Below are 27,465 nucleotides of genomic sequence, written 5' to 3' on the forward strand. Positions count from 1 at the left end.
CCCAACCTCACCCCACTATGCGTGCTGGATCTGAGCAAATGATTAAGGACATTGGCAAGGCAGGGCTTTTTACATGATGTTTTTATTCTTCGTCGTTATAGTATAAGTGCAATATGGGTATCATTGGATTAAGTCCCAGTTTTTATGAAAGGCTGCAAAACTGAACAAAAATAAACAAAGAAGTAGGTCAAGAGTCACCGTGAAAGCATATCTGCTTTAGTAGGGCTTTCTGGAGTGTTGCCTACAGGATTGAAAAGCTCTTTTTCAGATCCATGAGATGGTATGTTAAAGAAATATTAAAACAGTGACTTTCAAAGTGTGGTTCAGGAACACCTGGGGGCTTCATGACCCTGTTGGGAGTCCTGGAGATGAAAACTGTTCTTAAGATGCTATTCACTCCTTTGGTTCTCATTCTCTCATGAAAATATACTGGCGTATCCCAGAGACAGTGATGTGCAATATCACAAACAGTTGAATGCCAAAGCAGCTGTGGGGATCCAGATGTCTTTCATTAAGCTCAACATTAAAGAGAGCTTTGAAAAATGTACAACAATACTACTCATCTCACTTCTTTTGGTTTCCCCCATCGCAACAAAAAAAAAAAGTCTAAATGTTTAGTCTTTTTTTTTTTTGCCAAATGAATAATCGTTAAGATACTTTTTGGTTTTAACAGCTGATACTGTAATTATTAATAGGTGCATCCTATTTCAGCAAAAGTTCTTGGGGGTTCATCAGAAATTTTAGTCGAGTAAGGGAGTTCAGAGACAAAAACTTGGAGAACTGTCCAAGACGCCAAATGATTCCTCCGAGTTTTGCAAGAGGGAAAATGGAACTTTCTTGAACTTGAGGAGGGGCATTTATGTGTAGCGAGCAGCTGAGTGTTAGAAGCGAGCCCAGCTGGTGTGCCCTTCCTGGTGCCTGGTGAAGCACTTTTGCAGCAATTCCCATTTGCAGGCTCACAAGACACAAAGCAGTGGAGGCTCTTGCTACTCACCCCGTTTTATAGATAGGGAACCTGAGGAGAGAGAAACTAATTGACAAAGTCCACAGAGTTACGTAGAGTTGGAACATCTGTTTCTTCCAAATCCCAGCTCCATGTTTCCATTTTCCCCTGACAGCATTGATTCTAGGAAGAATCCTCAGTTAGCTTGAAATCTTCTCAGACCTCAGTATGGAGAATGGCCACTCTGATCTCTCAGTGAAGAACAGCAAGGGTCGGACTAGCTTTGTCTCTGACAAAGTATAGGGTGCACATGAGTTATAATACTATGAGCAATACCTTTGAAAATCACTGATCAGCTGAAAAAATTATCATGGAAAAGTGGGATAACATACCTAGGAAAAACGCAATCAAGGAATCCCTAATTTCTGCACATATATCATGGAGGACATGCTATTAGAAATTGAAGAGGGCCCAGCAGCGTGGCCTAGTGGCTAAAGTCCTCACCTTGAATGCCCTGGGATCCCATATGGGCGCCGGTTCTAATCCCGGCAGCTCCACTTCCCATCCAGCTCCCTGCTTGTGGCCTGGGAAAGCAGTCGAGGACGGCCCAATGCATTGGGACACACTGCACCCGCGTGGGAGACCCGGAGGAGGTTCCTGGTTCCCGGCATCGGATCGGCGCGCACCGGCCCGTTGCGGCTCACTTGGGGAGTGAAACATCGGACGGAAGATCTTCCTCTCTGTCTCTCCTCCTCTCTGTGTATATCTGACTTTGTAATAAAATAAATAAATCTTAAAAAAAAAAGAAATTGAAGAAATATTCCATGAAAGTCCATAAGAATCCAAAGTTTGTATCTGCTGGTAATGTTAGTGCCCTTGAAAAGAAGACAAAGTGGTAATATTGTGAACTGCTAGAAAGGATGGATCTTGTTGAGCAAGCTAAAGAGCCACTCTTTTTAAAAGATCAATTAATTTGAATGGCAGAATTACACAGTGAAAGAGAGAAACAGAGGAAGAGCTTCCATCCATTGGTTCACTCCCCAGATGTTGGCAGGAGCCAGGAGTTTTGTCTTGGTCTCACATGGGTAGCAGGGGTCCAAGGACTTGGATCCTCCTTCCCTGCTTTCCCAAGTGCATTGGCAGGCAGCTGAATCAGCAGTAGAGTACCTTGGACACAAAATTGTGCCCATTTGTGATGCTCGCATTGCAGATGGTAGCTTAACTTGACATGACATAATACTGGCCCCAAGATCCATTCTTTCTAGAGCTACACAAGCAGAGGGTGTAGCTCTGCATCCTGATTGCAAACAGTGATAAATAATAAGAGCTTTTGAAGCATGACCATGTGATGATTGCCACAGAAGATTCTAGGAGATTTTGGAGAAAACTTGGAGCAGCCAGTTGCTAGTAGGTCAAGTGAGAATAATTAGTAGTTGCCTATAGTATAAACTGTTTGATTTGAACACTATCTGTGTGGCTCTTCTGGAAATACAAAATATTTCTTCTCTACCTTTTATTACATCTAGCACATGGATGTAGCACATGGTGCTTTATGTTTTTGAACCCAATTTGCAGAATGAATATGCAATCATAAAACACATTGCTAAAAATAGAAAAGAGGAAAGAAGTTAGCTGGCCTCTCACCAACACAGATTTCAGCAGGTCTGGAATTTCTAGCCATTGCCTCTCAGGATTACAGAAGTAGAGTATATGCTCCGAAGAAAAGAAATGACACAACATTTAAATTGATGTTAACTGAAAGAATGTTCATTGATGTTCTTTAGAGATGTAAAAATACATGGCAGAGAGTGGTTCAAAATAATACTGGTTTTCAGTATTTACCAGCCATTCCCCAACAACCACCCCCCAAACAAAGTACTTACTTTTTCATGACTCAGTATTTTCAGGTTATCATAAACCTATTCAGCTTCTGAATCTTATTAAAGTCAAAGTATTGAGTCAATTCATCAGCACTAAGCTATTAGATTTTTGCTTTATGTGTGTTTTGAAAGCAGAACTTGATATAGAAGGTATATTTATGTAACAATGCTGTTACTCAATGGCCTTGCTTTTTTCTGCACAGGCTATCTTAATGGAAATTTACTGGAAAATTCTTGCCAGAATAAACACATTCCTTAAGAACTGAAAGGCTTAATGTGCTTCTAGTTCAGCTGTACCTCTTTCCTGGGAGCAGATAAACCAAATTATTTGGCATTAGCTATTACACTTCATATAGTTCACAGTGCTTTTTGATCTCCTGTGGAGTTTAAGAATTGCAGGGGACAGAAATCAGGTAGACAACCTTATCCTATGATAGAAGAACAGAATAAAAGCAAGGATAGGGCGTCTATATACTTGACATGAATTACACAAAACAGGTATGAGGTGGACATCCTGCAAATTAGATTTAGCTGTTCTGGTAAGGCAGGATTATAGAATGTTAGCTATTGAAAACTTAGACTACTGATCCCAGAAATAACACACACACACACACACACACACACACACACACACACACACACACGTGTGCACGTGTTTTTCATTTCTAGGAGATGACTTTCTCAGTTGCATTTTAAGAATCAAAAATAAAATGGCTGATTCAATATTAACCATTAGGGGCATATGAAGGGACCATTGTGGGATACAGATGTCAACAGGCTATTAAGGGCCAAGGAGAGAGGAAGTAGCCCTTGAATGAAGGGATGGAGTAGGCAGACAATGCACAATGGTGACCCTGGAAAGAGATTCACAAACATGGTCATGGTCCTGGTATCCGCCAATTTCTATCCCAAGGTTGCAGTACGCAAGAGATTATAATAGTTGTTTATTCATTTAGGAAACTATCATTAGTAAAATATTTAAAACAGAACTACTGAGTAAAGTGAGCTTATTAGTATATTGCATCAGCATATTAAATTATTCTGTATCTATATGTAATAATAAGCCATTAAGTTTACTTATTAAAAAATGTTTTGGAGATTTTCCCAGTGTTTTGGGACCCTCTCTTGTGTAACATTAAAATAGTATTTTAAGCAATTACACGAAAGGGTAATTTAACTGTCAGAAGTACACACATCAGTAGAGTTCTGTTATAGTCGTTTTACTTTTTGATATGTACAGTAAGTAAAAACAATCTAGTAAAGTATTATTTCTTAAAAGTCCTTTTTGGAAGATAAAAGAGCAATTTAAAATTAGAATATAGAAATACTTACCAATTATTGTTACCACTCAAACTGTACGCTTTTTAAAAAAATCAAGTTCTTGTGAACTATAAAGGATAGGTCCCAAGGCTGACAATTCTCTTTTAAGTAATCTGCTCTTACTTTTCTTTTTGTATAAATAATAAATTAAATGTATTTTTTTGCATACGGATTTTTGCTGTTACCTCCAGTAAATTCAGTTTAGAGGTGAGGTATAAATTATAAGGGGAAAAATTAAGTTATCTCCAACTCATAAAATACTCTTATCTAATTTACTATTTTCATAGATAATATCTAACAAATACTTTAAATAATTTTAAGTTATACAGAAGTGACAAAACATGAATACTTACAAAGTTGATAATACATGTATGTCCTTGGAATATTTATTAGTGGAAATTTAAGTTATTTCCTTTTTAAAAAAAATATTGATTTTTGAATTTTTGTGAAAGTCAGATTTTAGAGAAAGAAAGATCTTCCATCTGCTGGTTCACTCTGCAAGTGAGCCACTTGGAAGCCAGGAGCCAGGAGCCTCCTCCAGGTCTCCCACGCAGATGCAGGGTCCCAAGGCTTTCAGCCGTCCTCGGAGCTGGATGGGAAATGGAGCAGATGGGACACAAAGGGGGTGCCTGTGTGGGAAGCTGGTGCACGCATGGCAAGGATTTAGCCACTGGCGATCACGTGGGCCCTAACTAGTAATTTCTATATAGAACATGATAGAAAACTTAAAAAAAATTATCCTTTTATTTCTATTTGAAAAATAAAATGGAAATTAGTGCTGAATTCATTGATTACAAATATTTGCTGTGTGCATTGATTGAATTTGCTTTATAAATCTAAATGATAAATGGTAACTAGATGAAATCCATTCCCTATTTACTTAGTATTCTATCGTTGTGAATCATCTTGTTCATTTCTGAAAACCGAAGTGATTTGTAAGTAGAGAAGGAATTTACCGCATTGCCATTTGTTCTACGTTGTATTTCTCTGCAGAACATAGGAGGGTGCACTCTGCAGGTATTTCATAATCAGTTTAAACAGTTTTAAAATGTGCATGTCTCTTTGCCTTTATTAGGGAAATGTCTGGAAATTCCAAGTTATCTAGCTCAATTTTGTGGTATTTGAGAAATGGTACTACTTCCTTGGTGCCAAGATGAAGTATGTTTTCTTTTGCATTTGTAGCCGCAGATGTGGCCATTACACCATGAGCCAGGAAAGCACCGGTAGAGTCCCAGAGAAGCCTCCATATGATCGATCAAGTTCCCAGGATTCTTTGGATGAAGCATGCATGGATGACTACTTCAGAGAACTAGAAAACATCAAGAAATCCAATGAAAACAGACAAGATCAGGAGGTGGTGGTTGTCAAGGAGCCTGATGGTAAATAAACACAGCTTTGATGGCTTATGTTATGTTTAGAGGCAATAGGTGCACGGAAACGGGGAGAAATGCAACCAGGACAAGCCGATGGTTGTTGCCCTTCAACTTGAAAATTACTTATTTGTGATAGATTTATGGATGCAGCTGCTAAATACAAGTAGAGTGAGTAAATCTACTTGGTCATACATACAGCTAGACCACGGGCTAAGCTAACTGGATCAAAGACAACATTAGCCCTGGTGTTGGAATTCTTCAGTGATACCCAGGCCGCATGGTCCTCTGATCTCGGAAGTATAGGTGGAGATGGGAAGAACATGACTTTACAGAGATCCTGCTTTTCCAGTACGCAGGCTGTTTGAGTTGTTTGGATTGTTATTGATTGGTTTACCACCTGCTATCTTTTAACTTTCTTTTCTTGCTGTAGTTCTGTGCTTCTAGGTAGAACAGAACAAGTATGTCCTGTTTTGGCTGATGGCATTTCGAATACATAAGGATGGTTATCTGATCAGTAATCATGTCTAGGAGGAATTTTCCAAGAGGAAAAGTAACCAGTTTTCTGGGTATTTATGAAACTGTTTGTGGTCCTGGCCATTGCATCATTCATAGTATAGTACTCCAGGTGGTGTGCAGTGCCACTCGATTCACTAACTAATCTGCAGATATATAGATTTGGACAGAGAATTTTGAGCTTCTAAATTTGCTTTCTTTGTTGTCTTTGGTCCACACTGTACTCAAGTCTCCCCAGCCATACCCTGTTTACCACCATATTTGATACACTGGAAAGAATATTAAATTCGACATTTTTTAATCCTCTTAAATTTCATGTTGTTTCTTTTCATCTTAAATTCAGGGAACCTCCCAGTTTTTAGTGCCCAAATCTGTCATTTTTTTATTTTAACCTTGTTTTTGTGTCCCATGTCTCCCATTAATTTGTACATATGCTTTGATTTCTAAGTTTGTATGTATGTATAAATGGCAGAGAACATGAGAGCCAGTGAGACTTCCTTCTCAGCAGGGTCACTACTTAACTCAATTGTTAGGACTGATCTAGGGAAATCTGTACAAGTAGGACTTTGCCCTTTGCATTGAGAGTTTTTCTTAACAGCTTTAGGATTTATAATGAAAATTGCAATAAACTCATTCTTTTGATTCCTGATTTTTTCATCTTTCTTTCCCAGGCATGTAATTATTAAAATCTAGCTTAGCAGAGATATTTTTCCATTTTTTAATTATATTTTTGACAATCTTTACATAGTTAATTAGGGCACAAAGGTTCAAGGGCTACAGGAAAGTGGATAAGACTATCATTTCCACACATAACATAAAAAGACTATCATTTTTCTATATCTGGAGTAAAGAGGGAGGTATGGGGGAAGCCCCACCCAGTCTCCCACCCATCCCCAGTCCCTGATGTGGGGCATGCTCCAAGGGTCTTGCTCAAGTGGTTTTGATAAACAGTTATAAATTGCTGCCAGTCTTGCTATTCCAAGCATGAAGAAATTGCTGCAGAATCCATGGGTTGATATAGTCCATCTTGGAGTCTCCATTTGCCCTGTTTTTTTACTGCCAACATATGGCTAGGGTAGTTGATTGATTTGTTCTGTCCTCTGTCTTTTCATAGTAAGGGATTGGAGTCCGGCAGTTCGATTGAGGGGATCCCTAAAGAAACATCATCTGAGGTGAACCCAGACCAAGTTCTTATGTGTACTTGCAAGTACGTGGCCCAGTACAGTCCATCACCCAATCAGCTGGTGGTTGCAATTGCTGGGTCAGTTCTGTTTCCAGCCTTGTGTGCCACTGGAACCAGTGGGTGTTGCAGTCCAGCCAGATTCTGCCTAGCACACACTCGGCCCTCACATAAACCAGTGGGAGCTGCAGCCTAGTGGGAGCGACTCACAATAACCCCCACCAGTCCCGCCCCATATCCTGGTTCCCGTGCTTGCCATTATGGACAGCAGCGTAGTCCAGTCTGTCCCACCTCCCATTCAGCTCTCATACATGTCAGTGGTCATTGAAGCCTAGTTCAACCCAACCAGCTCCACGATCCAGCCCTCACTGATGCTGTTGGGTGCCTTTCTGGCTAGCCACCTCTGCCCCTGTCCTGGTTTTCATGCCCTCCAGTCGAGTGGTAACCCAAAATGGAGGAGCCCACTATTTCCCTTGTAGACCACTCCCACTCCTGGATTATGCTCTCTCCAGGTGGTTCTGCAGTGTGACTTGACAGAATTAGCCCCCTGTGCCAGCTTCTGCCAGCTGATGCTGCGGCAAAGTCCAGCCAACCCTCACCCACTCTAAATTATGTTTTCACCAGCCGGAACAATCAGCCCAGCCTGGCTTGTCCCTGATCTAGCTTTGCAAAGGTATTTAACAGTATTATTTGACTTTTTTTTTTCTTAGAAAAAAGATAGATTTATTTGTTTGAAAGCCGGAGTGACCAGGGAATAGAGAGGGAGAGAAAGAAACGTCCCATCCACCTGTTCGTCTTCCAGATGGCTGCAAAGTTAGGGCCATGCTGGGTCAAATGAAGAGCCTGGAGTTCCATCTGAGCCTCTCACAAGGGTGGCTGGGGACCAAGCACATGGACCGTGTTCTGCTGCCTTTCTAGGTGCATTAGTGAGCCACTGGGCCACAAATGGAGTGGGCAGGATTCTAGCAGTTGCCAAGATGAGGTGTGGTGTCTTCGATAGCTGTTTAACCTGCTATACCGTAAGAACACCTCAGCTGTTCTTTCTCAGTTATAGGGGCAGAAACATCATACAGGTAGCCCACTGAGTAAGGAGAGAAATTGCTGGAGAAGATAAAATGTATACCTCCTACATTGGAACATATAGTGAACTAATGAATAATCCTCCAAACTTATTGGCTAGATTCATAAAAGATTGTGTATACATGTGATCCCCTAAAGATTGGAAAAGTTTATATATGTCCGTGTCTTTTCTTAGACGTGAAGTTATCTTTTGCCTGTGACTTTTTAATGGAGCGAGTTGTCTAGTAATCCTGAGTCACTTGTGTTGACAGTATCGGGTTCCTTTTCCTGGTAATTGTGTTTACTCACGCACACTGAGCTCTACTTTAAGAGTATGAACAGTAACGGCTGACTTGACGTTGCCATCAGTCAGCGGGCAGGCTTTGTTTGCTGAGGTGCAGAGCGCCCCACCCACACCAGGGGATGGTTCTTGGAGCCGAGTTCAGATGTGATTTCTTCCACCACGGAGTGAACATGGGGCACAAGGAGGCCGTGCCCTGCCCCGCGATACGGGGCTTTGCCACGCCCTTCCCCCATCGCACTCTGAGGTTTGGTCATTACATAGCCTCTGTAGCTCTGCTTTTTTTCTTATAGATTTTAAAGATGTATTGATTTTTATTTGAAAGGAAAATTTACAGAGGGAAGGAGAGAGAGAGAAAACTTCCATCTGCTAGTCCACTCTCCAAATGACCTCAATGACGAGAGCTGTGCTGGCCTGAAGTCAGGAGCCGGGAGCCTCCTCTGGGTCTCCTGTGTGGCTACAGTGGCCCAGGAACTGGGCCATCTTCCACTGCCTTCCCAGATCAAAATCCTGGAGCTGGATTGGAAGTGGAGCAGCGAGGATACGAACTTGTGCTCATATAGGACGCCAGTGTTGCAGGTGGAGGAAGCCTGGTATGTCACCATTGCAGCCCCCAGTGCTCTGCGTTTATTTGTAGTTGAGAAAATGGCCTGAGCATGGGGCTAAGTGCTTTATCCAATGTGACCTAGTTATCAAGGTATAGAGATTGGGCAAAGACTCAGGTTGTTTATGTCTCAAATTATTTTTCCCATCCTCTTAAATATTTATTTTTTATTGGAAAGCCAGATATATAGATAATAGGAGAGACAGAGAGGAAGAATTCTGTCCGTTGATTCCCTCCCCAAATCACCTCAACAGCCACTGCTGCACCGATCCGAAGCCGGGAGCCAGAAGCTTCTTCTGGGTCTCCCACACAGGTTCAGGATCCCAAAGCTTTGGGCCGTCCTTGACTGCTTTCCCAGGCCATAAGCAGGGAGCTGGATGGGAAGCAGGACTGGCAGGATACAAACCAGTGCCCATATGGGATTCTTGTGTGTGCAAGGCAAGGTCGTTGGCTGCTAAGCTACCGCACCGGGCCCCATCCTCTTCTTGAATTAATTTTTGTTTCTTTATACACATGGTGCTTAGAATCAGTTTATTCCATTGTCTTTTTTTTTGTAATTTTCCTCATGTCTCACATGATACAGGCAATCTTTTGCACATATGGGTTCAACCATCCTCACATCAAAAATATTTGAGTGGCTTGCACAGAAGGTTAAGCTGCTTTTGACGCTGGCATCCTATACAGGAGCTCTGGTCCCAGCCCTGGCTGCTCCGCTTCTGATCCGACTCACTGCTGATGCACCTGGGAAAGCAGCAGGTGCTGTCCCAGGTTCTTGGCCAAGGCCTCCACCAATGGGGAGACGTGGTTGGAATTCTCACCTTTTGGAGTCAGCCTGGCCCTTGTGGTCCTGTGGGGGAGCGAACCAGCAGATGGAAGAGTCTTTCTCATCCCTTCTCTTCTTCCTCCCTCTCTCTGTATCACTCTGCCTTTCAAATAAATAAACAAGCAATTATTTTGCTTGGCATTGATTAATTCCCGATGTCCAGTTGTGCTTCTTTGCCATGTTCCCTGTCAGCTGCCGGGAACAGAGAAAACAAATCTTTGCATAAATTGCTGTTGGACTCTGAGATAATGCCTTGACTGCCCCCTCATCTCAGCCAGAGGAACAGTGCCATCCTTATGACTTCATCTGTGGGGAAGTTACAGAGGTTTACTATAAGTGAAGCCCTTTGTGAATCCTAATTGCATATATATGAAATCAACTTAAAACTCGGTATCCTTGTGGCTGGAGCAGGTGGCAGTTGTCCAAGTTTTGGATAATGATTTTCAGCACTGCGGCTCGGTTGTGATAGAAGGGTTTTTACAAGAAGCAGTTGGCAGTTTTGAAAGCGTGACTGTTCTTCCGGTGTGTGACTTCAATACTCCTGTGCCGTGCTGTCTTAGAGGGAGAGTTGGAAGAACAGTGGCTGAAGAAGGCCGGCTTGTCCAATCTTGTCGAGGAGTCGGCGGAAGATCCTCACGAAAGCATCCTCCTCTTATCGACGCTAACCCGCACCCAGGCCGCAGCGGTGCAGAAACGTGTGGAGACCGTCTCCCAGACCTTGAGGAAAAAAAATAAACAGCATCAGATTCCAGATGTCAGAGACATATTTGCTCAACAGGAAGAACCCAAGGAAAAAGTAAGTGGTCTCCTGGGATGTTCAAGGAAATGCTTGCTGATAACCTCTGTGCCAATCTGGTTTAGCTCCACTCGTTCAAAAATGCTGATGTGTCTCTGTGTGTTTGTTGTACAAGGCTATGTCAAGATATGTTCACAGGACAATGGAATGAAAAGAGAAGTTTATTGTGCTGCAGACATCTTTGTGAGATCATAGATGAGAGGTTTTTAAGAAGCTTGCATTGTACTGAAAAATTATATAGATTTCAGCATTGTTTTCACTTTTTTTAAATGTGGAAAGCAGAGATGGAGAGAAATACATAAAATCTTCCATCCAGTGGTTCACTCCCTGAGTGCTTGCATTAGATAAGGATGGGCCAGGCAGAAGCCAGGAACCAAGAACTTGTTCCCGGTGTCCCATTTGAGTGGAATTTGGTGTACGCCGTTACCTGCTGGCCCTGTCAGTGTCAGGAAGCTGAATGGAAAGGGGAGAAGCCAGACCCCAAAGCAGGCACTCCAGCATCGTTTGCCAAGGTCCCAATAGTATCTTAAATATTGCACCAAATGCCAGTCCCTCATCCCTCAACTTTTCCTTTTAATTCCATTTTTCCACAGACTTTTTGAAGTTCCTGGCATAGTAATCACCAATACTTTCTATTGACAGTGAGCACAAAGGATTGGATCCCTTGCTTTGCTGAAAGTTCTATAGAAAGGTTCAGAAAAGTATGGGCTGCTAACACTCAGTGTGATGATCCTGGGTAGGGAATATTGTCCTTCGGGTGTTGGAATCTCTTTTAACCCACCCAGGGCTGACAGAGAAGGCTCCTCCTCTTATCTGTCAACTCTTGTAGGACTCTGCTTTTGCTTAGACTCATCTAGACACGGATGCAGGTGGAGTGGGAGGAGCTCAGTGCATGAAGTTACTTCCCCCTTGTGTTGGATGCTTAGCATCGTGGCTAGCACTTAGTGATTAATATATAGGAATGGAAGCTGTTGCCGTGGTTGAAGTCCAAAGAACTGATGAATGTAAAGGTATCATGAGAAGCATGGTAAAAGTATCAGACCTGTGTGGCCTACTTGAAACAGCTGACTGTCGGTTATTTATTATTCATCCTAGAGGAAATAATAAAACTCACACATAATCTAAATTGTCATTCCCTCTTGCTTAAAAAAAAAAAAAAAAGGCTTGCTACCAAAAAACCAAAGAAGTCCAATGCACTAACCAGTGTTCTTCAGGTCAAAGTTGATTTGCGTTCTGCCCCGAGTAGCTCTGGGTTCGAACACCCAGTGGGGAGGTTAGAGTGGCAACAGAGGAGAGGGACTTGCGCCATAGTTGTACAATAGCAGTTGCTCCTGCCCCCCGTGAACGTGGACTGGGCTAACTGCTTTCCATGCTGCATTTCATTAAATCCTCACAGCTGTCCTGAGGGGGAGGTATTAGCATTTCCATTCTGTCGCTGAGGCTCATAGACTTTAAGCAACTTGCTCAATGTTCCATAGATAGTAAACCCAAATTTGTCTCATTCTGAAGTGCCTGCTTCTGACTACCCTCTATCTTGCTGTATTTTTGTTTCCATACATGACACCAATGTTAAACGTTCTGAATATTGGTCTGACTGGCACTTTATAAACAAAGGATCATAAAAGTTTCATGATTCTTTGTTTTGGAAAAATGAGATAAAAGGCCTTTAGTTATCTTTCTGTCATATAGGGGCTTTTGGCTCTTTGCAGACAATTCTTGCTTCTAAGAAATCCTTTTTGGCTGCAGATTGCTATTCTATTTGCATGGCCAGTTGTAGATCAATTGCAATCCACTTAAGGTGAATTCTGGGATATCTGCATTGTTTCACACAATGCAGTTAAGCTCAAGTTAATTGTTCAGTGGTCATTTGGGACCACCACTTATTGGAAGGACTTGACTAAGTTTGCAGCTGTAGAAAAATGAATAGTAAGGAAGAAATATAGTATTATGACACTTCCTTCCCAGTTAAAACTTAACTCCTAAGGGAGTAAAGAAGAAGTTAAAAGCGGGAGGGAGCAGCAAGCTGAACTTAAGCAAGATAGACACAGTAGGCTTCCTGTCTGGCTCCAAAGAATGTTGCTACTCAGTACTAGAAGCAGTCTTTTTGAGCAAATTTCTGATGATGTCTAAAACATAAGGTTTGAGTCTAAGAGAGTTGGTAGATTGTATCATCTGATGGAGTCATTAAGAAATAGTACAAGTAAATTAAAATAATGTTAGCTTGCTTACACTGCATGCCTCTAATTGAAACACGCAATCCATTAGAAATTCACTCTACGTCCCCAATCCCTCAAGCAAACATGGGCTGGCCATCTTCACTTGCAATGGTTCTGTTCTCAAATAAGTGCATATTCAGCCATTCCATTTAAAATGCTTCCTCATGGATCTCCTGCTGACACTAGGAAATATGATACAGAAATGAGCACCATCTGCACTGCCGTCTTCTATTGCTAAGGAAAACAATCCCGACCACATGCTCGAAAATATGTGTTCAGTGCACGATTAGAATCACTCACTGTTTTCATTGTCCCTTGCGAGTGTGGCCCCCTGTAGGCGGAGAGAGCAGAACTGTTTATTGCTGTTTTTCAGAGCACAGATGTGGCATCAGGTCCACTGTGGTGGGTACTGTTGATCTTTCCTACCTGCCGCTCCTATGCTTTGCTGGCATCTGAGATTGCAGGTGACAAGAGCGTCCTTTTGAACCAATAGCTGGAGGTGAAATATATGCTGAGACTAGAAAGCCCATGTTTCCTTCTATACAGTTGAAGTCCAACAAAATGATGGAGTTTAAAAATAATGCATTCAGATTTATTCTTTGTGTGGTTGATTCAGCCTGAACCTCCTGAATTCTGAATTCCTTCCAAAGCCTGTTTCGGAAAGAGAGAAGTCCTGTCTGGCAGCTTGTGAGAGCGGAGACAGCCATGTTTACCATGGCCATGAACCCGTTAAAGAGCGATATTCTGCAGGTGTCACTGCATTAATTCTTTGACAGAGGGAGTTCCTGTGAACATGTTAGATCTTTGTGATAATCTAGGCTTAATTTCACCTTCATTATTATTAGCTTTTCCTGTATTTGGATACTTTTTGTTTTACAACCAGCATGCCAGCCTATGATTTGGTTTATGGCTGCATTATTGATATAATTCAGACATGGTGAAACTCAGCCATTCAGTGTGTATAATCCAAAGGTTTTCAGTATGCTTACAAATTTCCTACCACCGTCACAATCAATTACAGCACATGTTCTTTGTGCCCAAAACAAAGCCCATGCCCATTAGCAGTCATTCTTCCCATTCCCTCACTACTCTAAAGCAATCTTTCTGTTTCCATGGTTACTTGTTCTGGACATTTCATATTCACAGAATCAAAAAATATGTGGCCCTTTGTGACTGGCTGCTTTCACTTAGCATGTCTTCAGAATCCATCTGGATTGTAGCATGCATCATTGCTTCAACTTCTCTTTCTTGTTGAATAATATTCCATGGTGCGAATAGAGAGGACACTCTGTGAGCTCATGTTGTGGATATTTTCAGCGTTTTAACATTGCATTGGGTCTTTTGAGTTGCTGGTAATCAAAGATTTGCTGTGCTATAACAATGGCATGTGTTTTTCCTCCACTGTGTATATTGTAATTCTGACTACGTTTCTTGTCCTCTCAGTGTTGGAAATAGAGTTATGTACGATTCCACTTTCTCTGGTTGTGAGTTGGAGATGACTAAATGGCCCATTTTCTATGTTTAGGCTCCAGATGGCACTGCATTGCAGTCAGTCGGAACAAATGAAAACAAATACCGAGGAAAAGATGGTATGTTGGACCTGGTCTCTTGTGTGTTTTTTTTAATTAGTCTTACAAATATTTCTTATCTTTTAGAGCATTCACCTTGCATTCTACTAAGCAAATTCTGTTAAAGTATTAATATACGTTCCCAAGGTGCTAATTGCATATAGTTGACCTTCTTGTTTGTTGTCATGTGTATCTGTATCTGACCTGACACCCACAGGGAGGATCAGTCTCTGCCCGTGTGTTTACCATGTGCTAGGCACTGTGCAGAGACAGCCACCTCATTGAATGTGTTCAGGAACTCGGTGTAGTAGGTACTCTTCTTAACCCATTTTATGGAGAAGAGAAGTGAGATTTAGAGGGATAAAGTCACCTTTCCAAGGTCGGAGAGCTAAAAAATGCGGCCAGCAAAGAGAAAGTTTTGCTCCCAAGTTACAAATTAGTAATCTGTCAATGGGCTGATTTTCAGCTAGTTTAGAAAAGCTTTCAATACCAAAATTACAATTCTTTTGAACACTTGAATAGAATTCTCCTTTTCATGCTTTTGTCTCTTTTATATTTCATAAATGATGCATAACTTCAAGACATGAATAAAAATTATTACTGTGGCTTTCCTAGTACTTACTAGAAAAAAATATAGCTTACTCACTTCTTTAGAAAAAGTATTCAAAATTAATTCCATATAGTTAAACTTAGTAATTTAAACCTTAATTGTTTTAATAAACTATCACAAAGGTGAATTTTGCTTAATTCTGAAAACTTTGCAACTGAGGTGTTCTTGCCATGGAAAGGGTAGAATTTGGGTTGTGAAAGTCGTCAGTGAAGAATGAAGGGTCAAACTTTAGAGGCCTGGAAATTGGTTCTATTCTTGCTAGGAAAATTGTGCATTAAGAAAAGATAATATGGAACATTGTGGAGTTTTGGAGGGCCCGATATCTTTGCTTTTCCTTTCCTGCTTTACTCAGAACTCATCCCCAGCACCCCAACTTTGAAAAAAATGCATGTGCTTATGTATGTGTGGGTGTGTACACACACCCAAGTATACACCGGGGATTTTCAGAAAATCCACAGAAAATGTGTACTATGAAAGATCTGTGTAAGACCTTAAATATTAAACCAAAATAAACTTTCTCTATATAATTTCTTTTTTTCTCCTGCAAACTTTTTTTTTTTTTAAAGATTTTATTATTATTGGAAAGCCGGTTATACAGAGAGGAGGAGAGACAGAGAGGAAGATCTTCTGTCCGATGTTTCACTCCCCAAGCGAGCCGCAACGGGCTGTTGCGCACCAATCCGATGCCAGGAACCAGGAACCTCTTCCGGGTCTCCCACGCGAGTGCAGGGTCCCAAAGCTTTGGGCTGTCCTCGACTGCTTTCCCAGGCCACAAGCAGGGAGCTGGATGGGAAGTGGAGCTGCCGGGATTAGAACCGGCACCCATATGGGATCCCGGGGTGCGTTCCAGACGAGGACTTTAGCCGCTAGGCCACGCTGCCGGGCCCTCTCCTGCAAACTTTTTGAAGTACTTTTTTATGAATGGCTTTCCCTGCGTTTGTGACACCCTTGCTTTTCACTGTTCTGTGCAGGTTTCTTGTTACAGCAGAATGCAATTACCGGGTATTTCCTCAAGTTTTGGTATCCGTAGACACTGCAGTGGCAGGCAAGCTGGCATAGCTGGCCTCTGCCTGCTGGAGAGCTGGGTCCTCGGCAGACACAGGCCAGTCTTTTGTGCCAACGTCAATATGCTTTGGGGCCTTGGGGAGGAGTGAATGGCAGCTGGTTAATGGATCCTGAGTAAAACGTGGTTTCTTGGTGCTTTCCCCCTTGCCAGAGATCGTGATGTAGGCAGTATCCCCAACAGTTCTGGAAGACAAGCTCATTTAGATGGGTTCTTTCCGGATTAACTTCGGCAGACAAATGAAATGTGACACACTTGCAGCCTGATTTACATCTGCTTTTGCTGGAATGTGTGTGCGGGATGTGTGCAGTGCAGAAACAGGGCTTCTGCACCTGTTCCGGGCAATGCTGGGCTCTGTCCCTCATCAGTGAATTTTCACCGAAGAGAGTACAGGTTGAAGCACATGGACACAGCTTCTGAAGTTCTAAAGTGGAACGATTTGTGATTAAAATCCAAAGATTTGAATGACATAGTATATTTTAGATGTTTTCACACACTTGGATTTCCAGACATGTTCAATCAGTAATAGCTACTGGAATTGAAAAAGTTACAATGTTTTAACGATTCAAGGATTATTGCATTTTAAATTAATTAATCTACTTCCAAGTTTCAATCTTAGCTTTTTGTCAAACCGCTTAGCTATTTATGAAGGCTCTATCTGTTTGTCTGTCTAGCTGATCATCTCTCAGTATTGTAGGTGATTGGTTTGTGAATCCGTTACAGTGATCAAAACTCATCAATTCTCAAGTCCCTTAATATTTTCATCTAATCCATATTATGTCAATGTAACACATTCATATACTTCCTCAGAAGTAACCCGAAATTAAGTCTAGGATATTTATAACATTTAACACATCATAAATGCTATGTAAGTGGTTATTATATTGTATTCCTTAGAAAGTGATGACTAGGAAAAAATAGTCTGTAAATGTTCAGTACATTTTTTTTTTCTGAAAATAGTTACTATAAAAGATGCCTGCTCTATTCTCAGAGCATTTTCCATACATAGTTGGCCGAATCCTGACATGTGAACCCTACTAATACAGAAGGCTAACTGTACTTAGATATATTGCAAATGCCAAGGATTTATTTAATGTTCCTTTGATAGATAGATTTTCTTTTGATTTCCATGAGGAAAGAAAAAATCTTTTTTGTATAAAGGTATTTCAGAGTACTTTGAACAACTTGGAAGCTTTAGGGTTTTGTGAAGTCTTTATAACCTAATGCTGTTAGCCAATTCAAAAGATCAGAGATGAAAGAAATCAGATTTATACTTGAGGAGGTTAAGAACTGGCAGTGTTACCTCAGCTGCCTTCTTGGTGAGTCTCCCTGAGAATCATTGGTTCAGCTGTGTATTACCCAGGCACTTGCCTATTTCTGTTGCAACATCTCCTTAGCCGGCCAACTATTTTTCCTGATATCTGGCTTGTCTTGAATTTGCAGTCGAATTCAGCCTTCTGTGTAGTGTATGTTTCATTTTTGCCATGGTTTGTGAAGGTTGTTGATATGTTTTAATTGTGTGTTAGCTTAATGGCAACTGTTGGTCAGTTCTGAACTTATTTGTGGAGCTGTCTGATAACGGACCTGCTAAGCAGTTTTTTAAATTCTTAAAAAACACTCAGTGGCAGGAAAGACAGCCTCTAGTTTAAGGAAGGGGTTAAATAGTTTTTTTCTTTCAGAGCACTTTCCTAGCAAACCAATATACACATTCACAGCAGAACAAAGCAGCATAAAACAACAGAAATGTCAAAGTGCACTTTGACTTTTTTAATAATTTAAAAATTAAGTCCTGAAAAGGAAGTCTTGTCAGTCTTTTCAAATATTAGCACAGATTGAAAACATACATATAACGTAGATGGTAACATAAATATTATCAAGTATTCTTATCTTTGGAACTAACACAGGTAAGTGTTAATTTCTTAACTACGAGATACTGTTGGCTCCAGGCATGTGATTGGCAAGGACAGCACAAACTGAAATGTAGGATTCTTGTGTTCAGACTTTTTGCTCCAAATTGAAGCCTTAATGCTGGCATAGGGCCCTACTGAATTTTCAGCCAGGTTATCACTACGGCTCACATGTGAGTCCTATTCTGTTTTTAATTGGATGAAATAAAGTCAAATTTGTATTTACTTAATTTTATTTTGCTAATGACAGTTACTTAAGTAAAGTACTTATTTGTCTCTCAAGAGAAGACTTTAATAATATATGTAATATATTGCCAAATATTCAAATTTATCATTTATCACTTTGCTGCGTTATTTTGTGATCATGTTAATTGGTAAGCATGTAAAATGGGCCATGTGAATTTATTTTGTAAATCAGAGCTTTCTACCGTGAGTCAGAATGTCTGCAATGAGAAGAATATTGGTACTTCTGGTTGCTGGTTTCAGGAATTTTCTGATGGTTTGTTGCGTTAAAGCCAAAATTTAACAATCACATTTAGACTTTTTTTTTTTTTAAGTTTAAATACAGCATTCTCCTCTCTGCTCTGTCCTCTTCCATTTGCTGATTGACTACCTAAACACTTGTCACAGCCAGAGCTGGGAAAGGTCAAAGACAAGACACAGGAGCGTCTCCCGGTGTCGGAGGTAGCTGCAGGAGCCCAAGGATTTGAGCTACCTTGTCGTTTCTCCCAAAGTACACCTCAGTGAGAGGTTACATTGGATGTGGTAGTGGGACTCCATGCAAGCACGCTTTTCTGGCATGGCTGTGAATGTTCCAAGATTCTATTTAGTTGCTGCTCATAACACCCATCCCTAAGCTTGTGTTTCCAGAATTGAAGTTTTTGAATGTTCATTCTTAGAGGATTTTCAATAAAGAAACCAAAAATGGGGCTGGCAGTGTCATACTGTGGAATAGGCCAACTGTTCCTGTCCTGGCTGCTCTTCTTCCACTTCAGCTTCTTGCAAATGTTCTTGGGAAAGCAGTGGAAGATGGCCCAAGTCCTTGGGCCCCTACCACCCATGTGAATGACCTGCAGGAAGCTCCTGATTGGTGGCTGTTGGCTTTTGTCTGGCCCAGCCTTGGCTGTTGGGAATGAACTAACTGATGGGGTGTCTTTCTGTTTCACTCTATCTGTAACTTAGCCTTTTGAAAATAAAAAATATAACAATGCCAAAACTACTCAAAAAAGAAAAAGAATAAACCAAAACGACCAAACAGTTAAGGTGTGGCCTTGATATGTTAATATAAACATGAAATTTAGTTGACTGGTACTTGTAATCTTGGATGTAGTCTTTACTGGAATCGTGCAAAACTTACTGGTTCCTGTACCAGGTACCTCTATCTTTGACTCCCACAGTGATGTTTTGGCATTAACTCTTGTGTTGGAATTTTTGCTATGATAGGCAAATAACATTCCATCAAGGAAATGTGGGGTGTAGAAGAGATTAGGTCCAGAAATCTGTTTATTGGTATTAGGAAATGATACAGTATGCCCAAAGTTTTAAGAGAAAGTACTACTGATATCACCTGTTTTTTTTTTGGAGGGGTCAATTCTTCAGTGTAGATTAAAACAACACTTGAATCTATAAAATTCTGTGAAGCTTTTTAAAGATTTATTTATTTTTATTGGAAAGGCAGATATACAGAGAGAAGGAGAGATGCAGAGAGGAAGATCTTCCATCTGATGATTCACTCCCCAAGAACCGCAGCGGCTGAAACTGAGCCAATTTGAAGCCAGGAGCTTCCTCTGGGTCTCCCATGTGGGTTCAGGGCCTCAAAGCTTTGGGCCATCCTCGACTGCTTTCCCAGGCCACAGACAGGGAGCTGGATGGCAAGCGGGGCCGCAGGGATTAGAACCGGCGCCCATATGAGATTCTGGCGTATTCAAGGCAAGGCATGCTATCTTTAACTGGTATGCTATCTAGCCGGGCCCAAAGTTTTTCATTAAGAATTTTATGTCTTGTGGAAATGTTTTGGAATTAGATCCAGTCTAAGAGCTGTAATTTCACAATTGAATTATCGCTTTCTGTTCACCACCATCTCTTTGTCCTTTTGCTAATCATCTTGGTAGGATTGTGTGTGTGTATGTGTATACAACTGTTTAAAAACAGTTGTAATTGTTTGGAGAAAATACAAATTTCCAAAAGGTTTTATGTGGTTGATGCATACAAAGTAAAAAAAAAAAATGGGAGATAAAACAATATGAATTTCATCTTCCCCTTTCCTCAGATCATTCATCGAACCTTGAGGTTGGGCCAAAGAAGTTGATTTTTCCAACGGCTGAAGATGCACCCGCTTGTGAGACAGACATCAACCTGGAAGTATCATTTGCTGAGCAAGCAGCCAATCAGGAGAGCGCCAAGGATAAGACTGAGAAGCGCAAAGCTGATGATTCCTCGTTGCCTGTACGTTACGTGATGCATGACTTTGACCAACAACAGAACCTAATTCTTATCACCTTTTTATTTTTAAAATTTAGAGCACACAGAAAAGTGGAAAGAGTAATTGATGAGCACTATATGGTGATGACAAATAGATCTATCAGTGATGAACACGTTTTAGCCATTCCTTTCTTTTTGCAGCTGACTATATATGTTGTGCTTTCAGATACAAACACAAAACAAAGCACAGTTACAGTGTTTAAGAAGTTGGGCATTGAAGTGATGATTCCATTTGGCTGTGTTAAAATCCCAGAAAACAGCCATCCTTCATTTCCCTCTTTATTCTTTTTTGGGATTCAAACAAGGGGAACATATCACATTGGTTTTTCTGATCTTTCTGATATCCTTGAAACTAGGTTCCCTGGTTTTTCTTTCCATATATATATACATATTTTTAAAATTATTTGACAGTGTAAGCTAGCAATCATTTTGATTTATTTGTTAATTTCACAAATGTCTGTAATGATTGCCGACTGGGGGCGCACCATGAGCCGGTGTACAATTCCACGTCGCACCTAAGGGTGGTGGGAACTTGGCCCATCAGGGTCTGTATTAGAAGTTGGACTAAGGAGTGGCAGCATGTACTGAGACCAGGTACTCTAATCTCATCTGTGGGTGTCTGACCACAGGGTCAGAGTCCAAAGCAGTTTTCTGATTTTGTTTCCTCATGACTTGGTTTCAGTTAAATCTTTTGGGTCGTAGGAGCTGTATTACTGCGTAAATGGTGATTATACTTCTAATTGTGTCCCCAGAAGAGGTCCTTGGCGATAGATGTCGACTAAGATGTTCACTACATCTCACATGGTTGAGTGAAAATCTTTTTTTTGTCATTAACCAGTATTTTACTTTCCATTTTTAATTCTTGCCTGAAACAGCAGATTGAGGTCTGTGAAATGTTTTTTCCAATCTACTCTTTTCTTTGTTCTGTAACAATTGCTTTTCTTCCTCTTGTCCTTCTTTGCTTCACTTCTGCAGACTGATGGCTTCCCTTTGGCTTGGTGTTTATAAATTATCATCATTTCTCTTTGATGTTAACATTTACACATATTTGACCATTAGTGACCCCTTCCAGCGTGGGTTCCTGTCTCGTTGTTCGCATGCTTATCAGTCTACTTCTTACTTTGCAGCACAAAATGTTCCTGCTCACCTGGTAATGTTCTCTCGGGACTGACGATAGCTATGTCTTCAAGAACTTCACTTTCCTTTCAAGCGACCTACTATATTTAGAAACCAAGCTCTGTGTACTGAGTGTTCTGTTTGCCACTGAATGTCATCTACTTGTTTAAAAATGTTTATACATTTATTTGAAGAATTCCACACACACAAAGAACAATAGAATGAGCCCCTAAATACTTGGCACCCATCCCACTGTTACCAACCCATCCATATCCACATCTGGCTTGCTGCTCTGTGCTATTTTGAAACACATCTCTGGATCATATTGTCTCATCGATAAATATTGTTGCAAAAAGATGAAGGGGACTTTGAAACATACTTCCACGTTGCCATGGCTGTCCCTTAAGAAATGGTAATAGCTCTTCATGTCATATACAGTGTTGGAATTGTACCGTTGCAGTCATGAGCCAGATGCGATCCCTGTATGGAATTCGTGCACATGTCTTCTAAGACTCTTACTTGCTCCCCCCTTTTCTCTCTCCCTCCTTCCTGCTGCCACAACAGCACTTTCTTCCTTTGTCTCCTTCTGGTCGCTTGAATTTCTCTTTCCTATCAATTGGTTGACTTTGAATGTAGCACATTTCAGTTCAGTTTTGTGTGTGTGTGTGTGTGTAGAATACTTCAGGTTTGAATCTGTGGTTGTGGATTCCCTATCAGGAGACACATCTGATTATTTCCTTTTTGTTGTTGTTTAAACTAGCAGTTGCTGCTGCTGAGCACCCGGATTCATTAATTTATTAATAGCTATGAAATCATTGTGTTCTAAAATGTTTTCTCTTTTTAAGATTTGTTTTTGTGTTTGTTTTTTGGAAAGGCAGATAGAGGAGGAGATGGAGAAAAATCTTCATCTGCTGGTTCACTCCCCAAATGTCTGCAACAGCACGAACTGAGCCGATTGAAAGCCATGAGTTAGGAGCTTCTTCTAGGTGGGCTCCCACACGGGTGCAGGGTCCCAATGCATTGGGCCATCCTCGACTGCTTTCCCAGGCCACCAGCAGGGAGCTGGATAGGAAGTGAAGCAGTTGGGACACAAACCACTGCCTATATGGGATCCTGATGGATGCAAGGCCTCTGGGCTACCATGCGGGGCCCAATATGTTGTCTTTCACTTATGAATGTGGACATTTCTTTTAAGACGAACTTTCTCAGAATGCTTATTTTTCACCATTTTTTTGTTTTTTAGTAAATTCTTTTCCAGCATTTTTCACTGTTAACAGGTTAATGTCTATATACATATGATAAAAATAGCATCTAAACACATGGATTTCTGCACATTTGATATGACCTTGGACAGGATTTCCCAGGCTTACTTGATGAGCTTTCTGCTCCAGACTTAAAATTGTCTTTCTGCAAGAAGCCTAGTTCCATTAAATGGAAAAACATTTTCCTGATGCTGGGACACTGCAAGTGTTCATTTCTGAGCTGGTCATTAATTTCAAGCCTGCTTAGAGGACAGAAATCTTTTTTTTTCTTTCATGATGAGAATTATGACCTTCAGGAAATACAGATGATACATCTACAATATCACAAAATTACCTGTTTGGCATATCCTGTATTAACGCATAATTCCGTCAGAATAAGAATGCTAACGCAAACCACCATCAACCGTGTGATTATTTCTATTGTAAGAGGGGTTAGACTTGTTTTTTCTTGGCTGAGGAGACTGTTCTCAAATTCTGTATGGTAAGAATTGCTGTGCTTCAGATGGAATGTTTTCCATACGACTAAGCCACTAACTGCATACGTGGTCGAGTTCATTTCCCTCATTTTATTTTCAATTTTTAAAGATTGCTTTTTTGACATTTAAACTATTTATAAGTGTATAAAACAGGCATATGGTCCAAAAGTCAAATACAAACGTAAAGCATATTAAAAGTTTAACTTCCGTTCATGAGCTATTACCCTTTTAATCCATACCTCCGGGTAGCCCTCGGACATACTTTTCTACCTTGTTGAGTTTCATTACTTTCAGAGTTAGCAATGTACTCTGGACATCATACACACGTAGCTGTTTTACTTATTTTAAATGTTTATTTTCATCTGATTTAAAGGCAGAACAAAGGGGTGCATTGCAAGAGAAACCTTCCATTCTCTTTTTTACTCCCCAAATGCCCACGTGCGCCAGATGGGTCACCTGTGTGAATCAGCAGCTCGGGTGCCTGAGTCACCTGTTGCTGCCTGCAGGATACAGGAAAGCTAGATGAGAAATGCAGCGTGTGCTGGAATTAAGCACTGGGAATAGGTCTTGATTTACTTCACTCTACCACAATACCAAACCTCTTTTTAAGATCTGCTCTATTCTTGTTTAATCAGTTTCCCAATGACAGACAACTGAGTTAGTTCCAGGCTTTCTTATATGTTTTTAAGGATCTTTTTTTTTTTTAATACCTAGTGAAAAAAGTAAAACTTGGCCCACAGTGATGAGATGCATCCCCTGACAGTCCATTTTTCCATTTTTTAAGGAGTTATTTATTTAAAAGGCAGAGTTACAGAAAGAGAAAGAGATCTCACATCAGCTGGTTTACTCCCTAAAAGGCTGTAGTGGCTGGGCCTGGGCTGGCCCTATGCCAGGAGCCAGGGCACAGGAACTTGGGTCATCTCCCACTGCTTTTCCCAGGCACCTTAACAGGAAGCTGCATCACAAGTGGAGCAGCCAGGCACAAACCAGTGCCCCTATTGGATGTTGGCATTGTAGGTGGCCACTTAACCCACTAGGCCACAACTCTGCCCCTTCCAGACTGTCCTTCAGAAAAGTATGATTTCACAGTGACATCTTCATTTACAAAGATGGAAAGATGAATATAGTCAGTGGAATCTAAAGAAAATGAAGACCTTTGACTTTTGATTCAAACAATGGGATAAAATAATTCAATCCATGCTTGGGAGGTGTTTTAAAACAGCACTGCCTCTCCCGTTTTATTCTCTTTAAAACACTATCCCGGGTGCATCCACTTGGTTGATTTAGTTCAAGATGACCTCTCTGTTTCTGGCCCAGTGTTCTGTATTTGCCAGGAACACGCAAGTTACCATTTAGTAACTAACTCAGAGACTAAGTCTTTTCTGAATATTTTTTTTCTTAAGACTTATTATTTTTATTGGGAAGTGAGATATACAGAGAGGAGGCGAGACAGAGAGGAAGATCTTCCGTCTGATGATTCACTCCCCCAAAAGGCCACAATGGTTAGCGCTGTACCGACCTGAAGCCAGGCGCCAGGAGCTTCCTCCAGGTCTCCCACGCAGGTGCAGGATCCCAAGGCTTTGGGCCACCCTCAGCAGCTTTCCCACGCCACAGGCAGGGAGCTGGATGGGAAGCGAGCCTGCCGGGATTAGAACCAGCAACCATATGGCATCCTGGAGCGTTCAAGGAAAGGACTTTAACCGCTATGCTATCTAGCCAGGCCCCTGAATATTTTTTATTAGACAAAAATATAAGTCAACCTTTTTAAATTATGAGACGCATGCTTTTCATCATTTTCACTAATCTATGTGTTTGTGTATCTATATGGATCTATCCACTATACAGCCGTTTATTAGAATCTCTGTGTGTTGTAGAAATCATGGATATGTTGTAAACATCGTGTAAGTCCTTAGCGTGGCTAGAGTATTTATAGGTATTTATAGTATTTATAGTATTTATAGTATTTATTTGTAGGTGTCTAAGCAGATGGAAACCTGGAGTTCTGTTGTCACTGCATGCCTCCCTGCTTCTGTAAATGCACAGTAGACTCTGTGATAACACTGTCTGTTGTGACCTCATTGCGTGGTCACTCCTCTTAGGCATGAGCGATCTTTGTTAATTCTTCATGATCACTCATGGTGGAATTGGGTTTCACCTCTGACATTGAGAGATTGAGTTTTCTAAACCTGTAAAGCACTCCAGTTGGAGATTCGACAGCTAAGGATGGTGTGCACACACATATTTCAGAAGTTGTGCTCTGCAATTCGTCTGTCTGTTAAGTGATCTCCCATTGTCCCTCTTCCTCATCCGAGGGAGAGCACAAGGCACGTGAAGCCTCCCTTCAATGATTAGACTTTGGAAGTTTCGCTTTGGCTTTCTTTGTTGGAGCTAGAGTGATTTGATAAGTAAAAATCAAGTTGATGATTGGTGATAAGGTACCTCTGGAAGTCACTCCTGTATCTTGGCTGTCACAGAGAAACAGTTTGGGAAATCACCCTAGTTAACCTATGGGAACACAGAGGATCCAGGCCCTTAGTTTTTGAAACATTCTGTTTCATTCTTTCCTGTAAACACATTTTTTTTTGAAAGATAGAGTATCTTTCTTGCTGAAATGCTATTGCCTTCTCTTAGCCAAAGAACTGTACTACCCAGTGTTTTAACTAAACAAAAATGACAGGAAACTTACTAAATATTTAAAATTGCTGCTATGAATTAAACATTTGGAGAAAGAACTCCTTCATTAAGCACAATGCTTAAATAAAGAAATAAATAAATAAGCTCATGACATACATTGCTAGGTAAACCAAATGTTTGGACTAATAACATTTCAGCTTTCTCTAAATATTTACCTTGGGAAATACTTCAAATAATTGTATTGTGTGAGTTCGGTTTATTAGACCAAAAGCAACTGCTGTTAGTGAAACATTCAGAATTTCTTAAAACACAAAGGAATTTACAAGTTGCTAAATCTGGTTGATTCAGCCCTTCAGAAAACAAAGCCATTAACAGAGATATGAGATCACACGCGAAAAGACATGATTAGATTTTCATTTTAAAATTAAGCACAGGTGCAGCCATTTGACATGGTGGTTGACACTGCACTCGGGACCTTTGCGTTGCATGTCCGAGTGCCAGGGTTTTGAGCTGGCTCTGCTGTCCATTCCAGCTTCTGGATAATTTGCCCTCTGCGCAGCAGTGGATGTTGGCTCAGGTGGCTTAGTCCCTGCCAGCCTTGTGGGGGGCTTGGATTGAGGCTCCTGGCTCGTGGCTTCTTCCTGACCCAGCTCTAGCTGCTCGTTGTGAGCTTTTGGAGAGTGAATCTGCAGACAGAATTCTGTTTCTCCATAAAAAATAATCACTTTAGGGCCCCACAGCGTGGCCTAGCGGCTAAAAGTCCTTGCCTTGAAAGCCCCGGGATCCCATATGGGCGCCGGTTCTAATCCCGGCAGCTCCACTTCCCATCCAGCTCCCTGCTTGTGGCCTGGGAAAGCAGTTGAGGACGGCCCAAAGCTTTGGCACCCTGCACCTGCGTGGGAGACCTGGAAGAGGTTCCTGGTTCCTGGCATCGGATTGGCGCGCACCGGCTGTTGCAGCTCACTTGGGGAGTGAAACATCGGATGGAAGATCTTCCTCTCTGTCTCTCCTCCTCTCTGTATATCCGGCTTTCCAATAATAATAAATCTTTAAAAAAAAAAATAACCACTTTAAAAACAAGCAGTTTGGGGCTGGCATTGCGGCGTAGAGGGTATAACTGTTCCTGCAATGCTGAATCTTGTTTGTGTGGCTGTTGATGTCCTGGATGCTCTACTTCCGATCCAGCTGCTTGCTAATCATCTGGGAAAGCAGTGACAGATGGCCCGAGTGTTTGGGTCCCTGCCACCCATACCGTAGATCCAGTAGAGGCTTCAGGCTCCTTGCCAAGTCCTAGCCCAACCGGGGCCATTGCAGGCATCTCGGGAGTGGATGAGCAGACG

General features: G+C 41.3%; 1 protein-coding gene across 1 annotated transcript in view; it reads left to right on the top strand.

Moving 5' to 3' along the window:
- ARHGAP18 (Rho GTPase activating protein 18) overlaps window positions 1–27,465 on the top strand; it is a 128,919-nt gene that overhangs the window by 64,637 nt on the left and 36,817 nt on the right. The window contains exons 2-5 of the mRNA XM_058676463.1: window positions 5,326–5,522; window positions 10,557–10,792; window positions 14,534–14,597; window positions 20,426–20,601. Coding sequence (XP_058532446.1) covers window positions 5,326–5,522; window positions 10,557–10,792; window positions 14,534–14,597; window positions 20,426–20,601 — 673 coding nt within the window. The remainder of the gene's footprint in view (window positions 1–5,325; window positions 5,523–10,556; window positions 10,793–14,533; window positions 14,598–20,425; window positions 20,602–27,465) is intronic.

This window comes from Ochotona princeps, chromosome 1 (genome assembly GCF_030435755.1).
Source record: "Ochotona princeps isolate mOchPri1 chromosome 1, mOchPri1.hap1, whole genome shotgun sequence".
Lineage (NCBI taxonomy): Eukaryota > Metazoa > Chordata > Mammalia > Lagomorpha > Ochotonidae > Ochotona > Ochotona princeps.